A 12,780-nucleotide genomic window follows, 5' to 3' on the forward strand; every position below is an offset into this window, starting at 1 on the left:
AAGCAAGATTGTTGCAGTGGTATGAGATTGGGATTAGTTTGCAGGCAACTCCAAATGTCTGTAACACCTGTGTCATTTCTGGACCATGGGTAAGGGTGGGGAGACCTTAAGGTGCTTCTTTACTACAATGAACATCAATCAAGTGCTTGCAAAATTGATTGATTCATTGGCCTTGAATAACATTTCATTTGTTTTTGTAGTCTCAAGTCTTCATTTAAATTTTAGTTAACATACAGTGTAATAACCGTTTCAGGTGTAGAATTTAGTGATTCATCACCTACATATAACACCCAATGCTCATCACAACCAGTGCCCTCCTTAATGCCTATCACCCATTTAATCCATCCCTTGAAAAACATTTCAAACCATTATAATTCTGGATGCTAGGGTATTATTAAACTCTTTGATTGCCAGAGTGGCAAAGTCTCAATCTTACTCCAATACATTATAGTCTAGCCAATAATGTTATAGCTGATTGTAGTTTTTCTGCCAAGTCTAGTCTCATATCACAGTGGAGACCAGTTAGGACCAGTTATCCTCTATTTTATTCTGCCATGTGCAGGCACTCAACAAAGAACTGGCGGCTGGTATATTTTGCTTCTGGTTCACCAAGGAGCTTTTCAAAGTCAGTACACTGTAACCAATATTAAAAGTAATTGAAACAGGCATGAAAATTTTTTTTTCCTTTACACTGAATTCTGACTTTCCCACAAGGAAAGACAAAAAAGACTTGAACCTAAAGCTTCATTAAAGTTTCATATTTGGTGATCGAGTAGTGGTGGTGGTAATAATAGCTAAAACAGGTCAGAGTTACAGGCCAAAAAAAAAAAAAAAATCCTACTTACATCCAAGGACTGACAGTGACAATGTCAAACTTAAACTTGTCACCAAAATGTATTCCTCAATTTTTACTCTATATTAGACAAATAGAAAATTCTATGTAAGAAAAGCCCATTTATGCTTTTTAAGCACCCTGATACCCTTAATATGCCAATTTAAAGTTTCCAAAATACTTCCATTGCCACTAACCTATTTTATCCTTGCAACAATTTTATAAGATAGCAAGCACAGATAGGATTATCTCCATTTCTCAGTTGAAGATGTGACCTCAAGTGGGCTTCTTGACTTGTAAAAAACCATGTTAGGCACAAAATATAATCTACCTATTTTCTGCTGTGCCAACTAACTTTGCTTTGAGAAAAGGAAAAATGTATAACCACATATTGTTCCTTACAAAGCATTTCCTCACTTTCATTTTAGAAAGCATTTGTGATTTGCATAGATTTTTCAGAATTTACTTTGTGGGACGAACAAATAAATGTTTCTTTCTTAAAGAAGGAGGATTGTACAGTATAAAATATGTTCTCAGACATGTACTTGTTTATTAATTTAGTAAACTTTTATCATGTGCCTATATACTGGCTATACAAACTTAAATAAATCATGGATCTTGTCTTCTTCAGTTCAGTCTCTTGAGGGTGATGGGTTGAGATAAGTAAACAATGACAGTACAACATATGATAAGGGCCATGATAGTGAATGGAGAGGCACTGGGAAAAAGTTCCTCACTCAGATTAGGCCAGGAGGCATGAGAGCAGACGTCAAGCATATTTACTGTAGAAAGTGATATCTAGAGGAACCCTGGGGATGAATAAGTATTATCCAGGAGAAGACAGAGTCCAGTGTTGTAGGCAAAGAGGCTCTCATTTGGGAATTCTCACACTGATCAATTCTTCCCTTTTCAAATATTATTAGTCTTCCCACACTGCTCCTTACATTTTAAGACTAAGAATAGTCAAATACTCATATAAATCCTCAGACAAAGCCCAAGTGCCCACAACTTGTCCTTAAGCCTTGGTTTTATTCTTGTTTTATGTTTTGATTTCTCACCAATTGACTGAAATCTGAAGTTGCTGGCCATTACTGAAGATCAACAGTGACCACAGGTCCCTCAGAAGACTTAGAGAGTGATGAATAGTAGTATCCATATATTCTGGGTGGTTAAAGTATACTTATAGAGGACCCTTGTCTCCATTTGGAGAGAGCAAATATTCAATATTGATGTCTGAGAAATTTTAAATTAAAGTGAAGTGTGCCCAAAACATAACAAAACAATTAGGAACACTGTATTTTTCAATTTTTCTTCATGAAATTAGATTCATTCTAATCTTTGACACTCTGGATTAATTGAATACCTTTTTCAGGATCAACACGGGCTTTTCTTTAGTAAATACATCAAAAGCAAACATCCCTTCTAAAGTTATTTACAGATGTCAAAAGGTAGCCTTTAGAACTGCATAACAAAAAATGCAATTGGAAACAACATTTGATGGAGCACAAATGCTAAAAGACTCTTTTATATTGTACTTGCTTGTGATTTCCCCCTATCTATCCTATCTTGTGTCTCTTTCCCTTTTCTAAATTGGAAAAGGAAACCAATTTCAAGAGGTGTTCATAAAGCTTGCAGTATAGCTGCTCACGTGATCTACAACTCAAACACCTTCTCATCATTCATGGTTATTTAGTGGGCTCAGAGCATTTTATATTTTTTCCCAGCGCACTGCTGTAATACATTGTTAGTTTGATTTTAAAGCAATAAATCCCGTATTTCCTATTCTCCTTTGTGCCCATATTTTAGGATGGTGCCATTTATCCCACTGCAAAGCTCAGTTTCCTGGCAGCATACCATAAAAACATGTTATTTTATGACAGGTTCTTTATTGTTTGTTGTCAGTATGATTGCCTAGGAGAGTTATTTGGTACAGCTCTATTAGAAAACAAAGTTAGCCTTTCTCCCTTTTCAGGGATGTGCACTAGGGGTTTGGGCTTAAGGAAGGATACAAGTTTATGTGGTTTCACAAATACATGATTCAAAACCTTTTTATCTTACCTATGCATATTCAAAATAAACCAAAGTGGAAAATAATCAGAAGATATGATGCCTTTCAAAGTATATTTCAAAAGTGCTGCTCTATGTTATTTTTGTGAAATCAGAGAAAATGTGAGAGCAGATAGAAAGAACTGGCAGAACTAGTGACAGAGAAACTGTCCTTTATTCTGCTCTATACAATTAAATTATAATAACCCCCACATGCAGAAACAATGGAAGTTTCATAAATGATAACATGGGAAAATCAACTATGAGGTTGTGGATATTATTTTGGTATTTAAGAAATATTGTAGGAAAGTTATGTTTTCAGTGATTTAAGACATGCATACTATTGCATAATATCTAGACTATTAAGTTTGCTTACTAAGTTGTTTTCGACAAGTACATCTTCTACAAATACTCTTTCACTTGTAAGTACGAAATAAATACAAAAGAAATGGTTATGTTAACAATATATATCCATAGGAAATACTTTTTATAACACTTTGGGGTGATTTGACTGGAATACTTTTGAATACTGACTGTGAAGACAATTTTTTGGAGATAAAAACTGCTGTATTATAAACTGTATTAACAATATCAGCTGGATTTTCCACTAGGTGGCGATGAAATGAGGAGTACACAGAAAAAAAAAAATCTGCTAACATAGAAGGAGCCATAATTGGAGGAAGGGACTATGGATAACTAGAATAAAAACTAAATAATGGTCAAACTTGCTTTTAATGGAAAATTGAAAACACCAAAATTTTTTATTGGCCTCAACTATGCCCATACTGTTGCAGTTTTTAAAAAGTCAGTGCTGTTAGTTTGTCTGTTTCTATTAAAATATGTGTGGGCTAAGATCATGAAGAAATCTTTGTTATGTAGCCTGGGTGGTTGTAAGGCAAGAAGCTAATTCAATGGCATTTTTCCTTCTCTTTGTGTTAATCTCTGTGTTTGGTTTCTTTGGTTATAATGTAGTGTCAATAGAATCATGGACTTTCCAAGCTGGAGGGAACTTTGATTGTATCCATTGCAAATCTCTAAATTTACACATGAAGAAATTGAAACCCAGACAGGGGAAAGGGCTTGGCCCCAAGCCATAATCAAATGAGAAGATAAATACTATCAATTCTTAATTCACTGTTTCTTATTCATCTTTATATATTCACTAATTAACATCTGGTAACTATTTGTTAAACATCTCTTAAGTTATAGACAGAAATTAAAGCTCCAATGGAGTTTACATTCATTTGGGGGAGGGGAGATGGACACAAGGGTATAAATGAATAAATGTATAGAATGCTCAGTGTTCATAAATATTATGGACAAAAATGAAGCAAGAAATTGGAGAAGGCCTCATTGACAAAAAAACATCTTAACAGAAACCTGAAGGGGTTGGGGATATTAGCATATGGCTCTCTGAGAGAGGAAGGTTCTGGAAAGAGAGTATATGGAGTGAAAAGGAACTGATGTTGGTGTTGTGTGTTATGTTTGAGGAGGGCATGGAGACCAGTGTGGCTGGAATGAGACTGAGACAAGAAGGCAGTAAGCCTGGAGAGGTAACATGATGGAGTGAAGGTGGGGAAATTGCCTTAGCACTTGGCTTACATGCTGTATGAGATGGGAGGGTATCAGATGGTTTTGGATAGATAAGTAACATGTTCTCATCTTTTCAAAGTGTCTTGTTGGCTGCTATTTTGGCAATATAATGTAGGGGGAAAGAAGGACAATGCTTAGGGGTACAACAAAAGGAGACCCTTAGAGACTACTGCAATAGCTCAGGCAGGGCTGGTCTTGGTTTGGAATAGGGTAGCAGTAAAGGTGGTGCAGGGTGGTCAGATCCTGACCCTTTTATTTTTCTAAATATTATACACACACACACACACACACACACACACACACACACACACAGGGACGCAGGAGCAGAAAGAGAGGAGGACAGAGGATCTGAAGCAGGCTCTGTGTGGACAGCAGAGAGCCTGATGTGGGGCTCAAACTCAAGGACCAAATGGTGAGATCATGACCTGAGCTGAAGGCAGATGCTTAACCAATCGAGTCACCCAGGTGCCCCAGATCCTGACCCATTTTGAGGGTAAAGTAAACAGAACTGAAGTGTAAGAGAAAGGAAAATCAAGAGTGACACCAATATTTTTGGAGTGATTAATCAGAAGTATACAGTTGCCATTTATTGAGATGGGAAAGACTATGGGAAGCACAGTTATCAGTGAGAATATCGACAGTTGGTTGGGAACATCTAAGTTCAATCAGGATTTTGATCACTATTAGACACCTAAGAGAAGATGCAAGCAGGCAGTTAGGTATGTTCTTCTGGAGTTCAACAGGCAGGCCCAGCTGAGAATAGAACTCTAGGAGTTGTCAGCATATATGTGGTATTTATTTAAAGCCATGAAACAAGAGGAATCACTGAGAGACGAATGCTGCAGAGAAGTCATAGAGCTGGATGGTGAAACAACCAACACTTAGAGGTTGCTGAGATGAGGGAGGTTCAGCCAGAGAGACCAGGAAGAGCAGTGATGTAGGAGAGGACCAGGAGATGGTGGAAAGTCAGGGACTCTGAAAGTCAAGGGAGAACAGAATTTTAAGGAGGATAGAATAGTCAACTCACTCAAGTGCTTGTAGATAGATCAAATAGGATGAGAACTGAGATTTGATCACTGCATCCAGAGACCCACGACAGTGACTTTGTGAAAAGACCCATTGGATTGTTGGGGGTGAAAGCCCAGTTGCAAAGGGTCCAAGAGAGAATGGAAGGGAGAGGAATTGGAGGCAACAAATTTAGACAGCTCTTTTGCGTTTTAACTGGAGGGAAGCAGAAAACCATATGGCAGCCGAAGGGGGATATGGTATGAGGGGAAGGTTTGTTTTTCTTAAATGGACAGACAGCTCAGGATGCCTCACCATAGTTCAGAGTTTAATACTTCTTTATGTTCTACTAAAGTAGCCTCTTTTTGGCTCCAAGGACTGGGCATTTATGACCACATGAATCCCCTTGAAGTGCCCTTTTAAATTAGGCCACCTTTCTCCATCCATATCCCTGGTGCAGAAAAATCATAGATGACAGTCCTAATTAGCTATCCAATCCTACTCAAATTCCTTAGCTTAGAATTCAACAGAGGAAAAAAAAATCTAATGTCTATTGTTTGCCACAGTGAGTCTGGTCCCTTCTCTATACACCACTTCCTCCTCTTACTGTCACCTCTTCAGAACTCTGACCTGACCTTTACCCTCCCATCTCTGCTTATGAAAATTGCAACTGCTCTTCAGGGCCTCACTCACATGTTACATGTTATATGATCCCCTTGTTGATGACCTTAGCCATGTTGCACATCAACTGCAATAGTATGTATTGTCAAAAGCAGTTCTGGCCTAGATGCTGCCCTATGTACTCAACATTTTTGTGTCTGTCACAGTATCTCTCTCAAAGCACATGAATGTGTTATATAAAGATATGTTGGATAAAAAGATGAATAAATTACTACATGCCAGGTCTGCTAACTCTATGTTTACTGCTCTTTCCTTTCACTGTTCTGCCTTTGCCCTTGGTGTGATTCAAATGACTGTCACCTACTCATATTTAATGACAATTCCTAGCACTGTGTCTGGAACTGCATGGCCTAGTCTACAGACAGTTGGGGAAATTTCTGATTTCGAAGCAACTCAGAACCTCCTGCTTAGCAACTAGGAAGCTTCGCTTGGAGGAGGTCCCTTATGATGGTAGAAACCAAATTTTGGTCGTAAACTGAAAAGAAAAATGAGATCTCAGAAGTCAAGTATTGCTTTAAATCTTTGTTGCCATTGAGTAGACGAAAGCTTAAAGAAATATTTCTCCTGTTAAAAAAACTTTATCTTTGAAGAGCTAGTTTTTAGGTATTTTGTACTTGTAAAGTTTAATCATAATTCAGTATGTAAAAAATCAAGCCTTGTGCCATTCTCATTAATTTCAAATCAAGTTCTATAGTTTGTCATTAGAATTCTCTTAGGAGGAAAAGGTAGTTGTCTGCTATTAGTTTTTGCTTAATTTTTATGAAGAGCTTAAATACGTTAGTAATCTTTCTCAACAACCTAGGAAAATAAGTAGAAATCATTAGCACTATTAAAAGAACAGAGAGTTGGGGCCAAAATTCCTTGTGTTTTTTTTTGTTGTTTTTAAGTTTTTTATGCTTATTTATTTTTGAGAGAGAGAGAGAGAGAGAGAGAGAGAGAGAGGACATGAGCAGAGGAGGGGCAGACACAGAATCAGAGGCAGGCTCCAGGCTCCAAGCTGTCAGCACAGAGCCCAATGAGGGGCTCAAACTCATGAAACGCGAGATCACGACCTGAGCCAAAGTTGGATGCATAACTGACTGAGGCACCCAGGTGCCTCCAAAATTCCTTGTTTTAACATGTTGTCTGCTGGGCACTACTCATAAGCATTTTATGTTGAGAAGGATGAATTATGGTAGGGCATTTATGTTCTGTTTAATGGATTAAAAAAACCACCCTTCTTATTTCTCAACTTGTATTTTTCTCAAGTCTTAAAAACTGTAAACTCATTAGGGAGAGGAGAATATCTTTGGTTTTCCCTAGAATGTTTCCCTAGTGCATGCTTTATATTTGGACTTCAAAAATGTTGACTGAAAGACTAAATTAAAATATTCGTCACATATACTTTGTCAGTGGGTATTCAAAGACAAGAATGATTCCAGGTATGAAAATGAGAAACGTGTGGAAATCAGCATTTTAGATGTGTAATGTAAGTGACTTTTAGTAAGGAACTCTGCCAATCTTCCTTCAAAATAATTAACATGCAAATTGCAATTCATATTTCATGCCAAAAAATGGTTGTTGTAAAGATGATTATTAGTGTGTGGGTGGTGTTTATGTGGCTGCACAGATGTGTTCAGAAACCTCTGATCTATGTGGCACTCTGAACAACGCAGCCTGTATTCACAGATGAATTATCGTTCACTCCCCTATTATCCTGTGGCACAATTGCATCTTGCATATTTAAACAGGTGTACCAATTTATCCAGAGAATTACATTTTTGAGAAACCAGCTTAATGAATTACTTTGCATTTACAATAAGTAACTTTAATGAACCATCTAAACAAAGGATATATGTTTCCTGGTTAGCCATATAATTAAAGTTTCTCAGGGTGATTAAGTTATGAATTATTTTGAGAATCAAAATATCACACATATACAATGCATGCCTTATGCGAGTTACCAATTCACAAAGGACTATGTGAATAAAAGTATTTGAATGGTCTTTCTTATTTTGAGACTTAGGGAGGGGAGAGACACCTTTTCTTATTCTGGTAATATTTTTATCTAATCATTGAACAAAAAGAATTATAATCTTCTTTCCTATTTGATATTTTATTATACACATGAATATGTAACTGCATATAGCAATAATTGTCAGTTTTTGGAGAACCATTAGAAATTTGCTTCTGGATGTACTTCCATAACAAGCAAATAGGGAGAGGTCTGACTTCTTATGGAAGTTTCTTAGTCTTGTTCTGAAGTTTTCTACCAGATATTGGAAATAAGCTTACAAAGTTTTGATTTGTAGATCACTCTTCTTTTCTATTCATCTTTAAAATTTTTTAAATGTTTTTATTTATTTTTGAGACAGAGACAGAATGTGAGTGGGTTAGGGGCAGGGAGACAGGGAGACACAAAAGCAGAAGCAGGCTCCAGGCTCTGAGCTGTCAACACAGAGCCTGATGTGGGGCTTGAACTCACGAGCTGTGAGATCATGACCTGAGCCGAAGTTGGACGCTCAACCGACTGAGCCACCCAGATGCCCCTATTCATCTTCAATATGAATGTTCAATCACCAAATTCCTTGGTTATTGGCTTAGAAAATTATGGCTTTTCCTGGAGTTGGGATATATTCTTGGGGGAGGATAAGGAGGGGGTTGGAGAAGGCCCTTATTTTACAGTCAGGCACATTTGGAACGCTAGCTCTGTCTTTTACTAGCTGTGTGACCCGTGGCAAATGATTTAACCTCTCTGCCTCACTTTACTCATGTGTGAACGGCTTCAAAGAGTTGTTTGAGGCACAGCTAGGTATTTTAGTAGTAATTAAGGCAAATGTTGTTCCATTCTTTCTTTTATCTATTAAAATTTCTACTGCAGTTTAGAACAAAATCAAAATAAAATGATCCCAAACAGATAAGACTAATCTAATAAAAATAAAGTATTTGATTAAAGTGATTTTCTTAACTGTAAGATAATTGTGTGGTTTGGAAAGCAGTTCCTTTGAAGGATGTCAGTAAACTATTGTTAAATAATTCATACTATGAATACACAGATATTTTTCATACTATTTGTAGAGAACTTTCCATCTTAAAATATGCCTTGGTTTAGCTCTCACTTTCTTTTCATCCCACTTACCTCATTTTTCCAGATATCCATGTTTTCTGGAGAAAAGCTATGGTAGGGTTGAGAGCAACGAGGACAGTTAGAATCATCTAACAAGAGGTGCAGGAATCTGAAAGCTTAATGTCTTACTTTTACCACTCTATAAAATGGAAAACTTCCTTTTGTTTAACTTTCCCTTCCTTATGGGTAGGAAGGATGGACTTCATCCTTCATCCTTTCCAATTCTGATCTTCCATTCAGTACTTCAACTCTGGATGCTTCTGTAACAGTGGAAAAAAATGTATCTAATTTAATGCTAGATCCAGTAGATCTAGAGTCCATTTGGCAGGTGGGATGGAGTGTAAATCACTACTGAATGAAAGAAAAGAGATAATGTTTTAGATTTGGGACACTGATACTTAACTAGGCATTTGCATAAAGCCAGGAGAATCAACTGACCAAGAAATATGGATCTGAGATGACTAGCAAAGAGCTTCCTCAATCTAAGAAGACGGGCCAGCATGATGCATGGTGGTGTACATCTTTTTTTTTTTTTTTTTTTTTTTTACCTTGTCACCCGAGGCCTTCAGCTTCAGACCTGGTCACTCTTCCATTGTTCTGTTTCTCTCCTGCTCCCTTCTTATTTCTCCCTTAACGCCTGCTAAAATGTAAGAACTTGTCAGGGCACATTTGACATAACACCAAATGTCTTCTATTATCTTGTTTTTCCCCTGAGTTCTAGATTTCCCTCTCAATTCCTCCATTTCCAATCCTTCCAATTTCCATTTCAAGCTGTGAGTACTCCCTGGGGAATTTATTCTGTAGCATGCAAATTTTTTCTAGGACTGGATTTTCTTTCCTCTTCTTTCATCCTGGGTGCCACCTCTTTGGCTGTCTCCGTCTCTAATCTTCTCCCGTGTAAACGCTTAGCGCATGTGTGCTGTGTCACTCAGTAGGCCTGGGTTCCAGTCCAGACCCTCACACAGGCTTCTGACTTGGACAGTTCTTTGTTCTCTCAAAGCCTCATGTGAATAGAAAATCTACATCTTGAGGATGTGGTAAGGACAGAAATGGAAATTCAATGCCAGAGGGCTCTTTCCTGCCTAAGGCTATGCTGGAGTAATGCTGGAGTATTGCAGAGTTACTGACATCTACATTCAATAATCTGAGAAACTTGGGAAGAGCTTCCAACCCATTTCCATCAGAAAATCTGTATTCAGGGAACAAGACTACTGGTCCACTGAGGTGAACCAGTCCAAGCTGGTCTCCACCCATTTAACAGTCAGACCACACTTACAAACTTCTCTCTCTCTTAAATGACCTGCTTGTGTCCTCCAAGAGAATGTGAACTGTATGCTGTCTTTCTCCAGTTTGAACTTCAGTGGATGCTGATCCATTGTGACCCACTACGCCCGAGGAGAGAAACCTGCCATGAACTGCCAGCTAGGATAACTGTGAGTCATTTGACCACCTGCAAAGGTCACTGCCACCCAGCCTACCTCTCACCACCTCCTCAAACACCCCACCTCCTCATTCTTTTTCTAAAGAGTTCAGGCTTTACTATACGGACCAGATAAATTTCAAGGAAGCACAGGTCCCACCCACAGCCTGGCAAGTACAAACTACCTCGGGGTTCTACTTTTGGTGGCTTAGGACCCTCACTCCTCCTCCCCAAACACCTTTCCAAGAACCCTTGAGGTCCGTTCGCTGCCCACAATGGACCGGGAGAGACTACACTTGGGCAGACCCGCAGAGGCAGAGGCAGAGGCAGGCGTTCAGGCCTTGCCAGTGAGGCGGCGGGGAAAGGGTTAAGGGGGACTGTTGTCATTCTATCCGTCCTCCAGCCGCAAGCTCTCCTCCAATCCCCAGGACCCTCTCCAGAGCCATTCATAAACAGGAGTAAAGTACGCCACCCGGGCCAGGCACCTTAGCAAAGACTACTCCTGGGGGCGCTTTTTTTGTGTGTGGGGGAGAAGTGCCACTTAATGCGTGTGACGGGTCCGGAAGCCTAGCGGGGCGGCAGGAGACACAGTCCGTGCAGGGGATTAGCAGAGGGTGGCGGGCATGGCCTGGACAGCAAGGGATCGAGGGGTCCTAGGACTGCCACTGCTGCTGTCTGGGCTCTGCTTGTGCTTGGCTCAAGTAAGTTGTGTGCGAGTTTGGGGGGTGGGGAGAGCCTTCTCACTTTCTCCCGGTCTTTTCCTCTCCAGGTCATCGAGACCACCGACCAGGTAAGCGGAGGGCGAGATGTGTTTGCAATTTTCAAGTGCACGCAGGGAAAAGTGGAGGAGCAGCCGTCGCGGGAGGTGTGGGGAAGGCGCAGGGCTTTCCCTGGGCTCTGCAGCCGCGTTCTTCCCGCAGCCTTGAGCACCTGCAGCGAGTACCCTCGGAGTCGGGGACCCTAATGACCCTCCGGTCATCTAGGAAAGGCGTCTCCTCCTCGACTGGGCCCCAACACTGCAAACAGAAGCTCTGAAGGCCATGACTTGAGACCGGGGTTTAATTGTTAGCCTGGCTGCTTCTTAATTCCCCCACCCCGCCCCTCTAGGACGCAGTCAAGGGCAGGCCTTGCTGGAGAAGGCGGGAATTCAGGCTAGCTGCGCTAAAGCTCCCTCTCCCGCTCCACCAGCCGGTGGTGGCAGCACTATACCGCGAGTCCTGCTAGCGGTGCCCGCCGCTCTGGGATTGGAACCGAGCGGCCATGGCTGGCATCAGTCAAAATTTCAGCAATTTCCCGAAGGCTCTGGCATCTCCTCCCTCCCGCCGGGAGAGGACCAGGCGGGGGCGGGTGAGCCCAGCCGAGGTTTGAGGTTTCACTTACAAAGACCCCATTGTAACCTGTCTGGTCACTGGAGTTTAGAAAAACAAAGTTTTCCTTGATGAAAGAAGCTCCCCCCTCCCACACTTTCTTATTCTTTTAAATTAGAAGAGAAAAAAAAATTCCCACATTCCCTAAGCTACATGCTCATACTATTTTCAGAAGCCAGTATTCCCTCTAGCACTATCAAAGCTTAGCTGTTTGCAAGCTGTTTAGCGTCAGTCTCAAAGTTGGTGTAATTTTAAAGCAAGGTGCAATGACCTTATGCAAGAACAGTGTCACTGCAGGTAAATCTGAAATGAGGCCAGGCCCTCCCTGGGTTTCAATACTCTTTTGCCCCACTCCTCCCCAGTTTTCCTCTAGTATTCCGCCCCCCCCCCCCCCCGATTTTCACTGGAAGTAGAAAGATTTACAAAACGATCCGGTTTTGTAAACAAGGATCAAAGAAATCTATCTGAGGTAGAGCGCCTCCATTTTGGGCAGTTCATTTTGGCCAAAACACTGACTCTCAATTACTAATCAAATCGAGGTATTGAATGACCACCATTTTCATTACTGCATCCCTTAAAAAAAAAAGGCGTCAGGCCTTCCCTTCTTCAAGACCCCCTTTTGGTTTAATTTTAATGCGCTCTGTTGGGGTGAGGCCCTGTGACCCCAATGCCCACCTTAGGGCCTGCATCTTGCTCTAACCACACCATTAAGCCTCATTCAGAACGTGGT

At 40.4% G+C, this 12,780-nt stretch overlaps 1 protein-coding gene across 1 annotated transcript in view; it reads left to right on the forward strand.

Moving 5' to 3' along the window:
* Positions 1-12,780, forward strand: part of COL9A1 (collagen type IX alpha 1 chain) — an 86,811-nt gene that overhangs the window by 10,515 nt on the left and 63,516 nt on the right. The window contains exons 6-7 of the mRNA XM_047102793.1: positions 10,613-10,696; positions 11,453-11,473. Of these exons, the coding sequence (XP_046958749.1) occupies positions 10,613-10,696; positions 11,453-11,473 (105 nt within the window). The remainder of the gene's footprint in view (positions 1-10,612; positions 10,697-11,452; positions 11,474-12,780) is intronic.

Source organism: Lynx rufus, unplaced genomic scaffold, assembly GCF_022079265.1.
Source record: "Lynx rufus isolate CCGP_SWC_20201006 ecotype Redwood Valley unplaced genomic scaffold, mLynRuf1.p SCAF_6, whole genome shotgun sequence".
In the NCBI taxonomy this organism is placed as follows: Eukaryota; Metazoa; Chordata; class Mammalia; order Carnivora; family Felidae; genus Lynx; species Lynx rufus.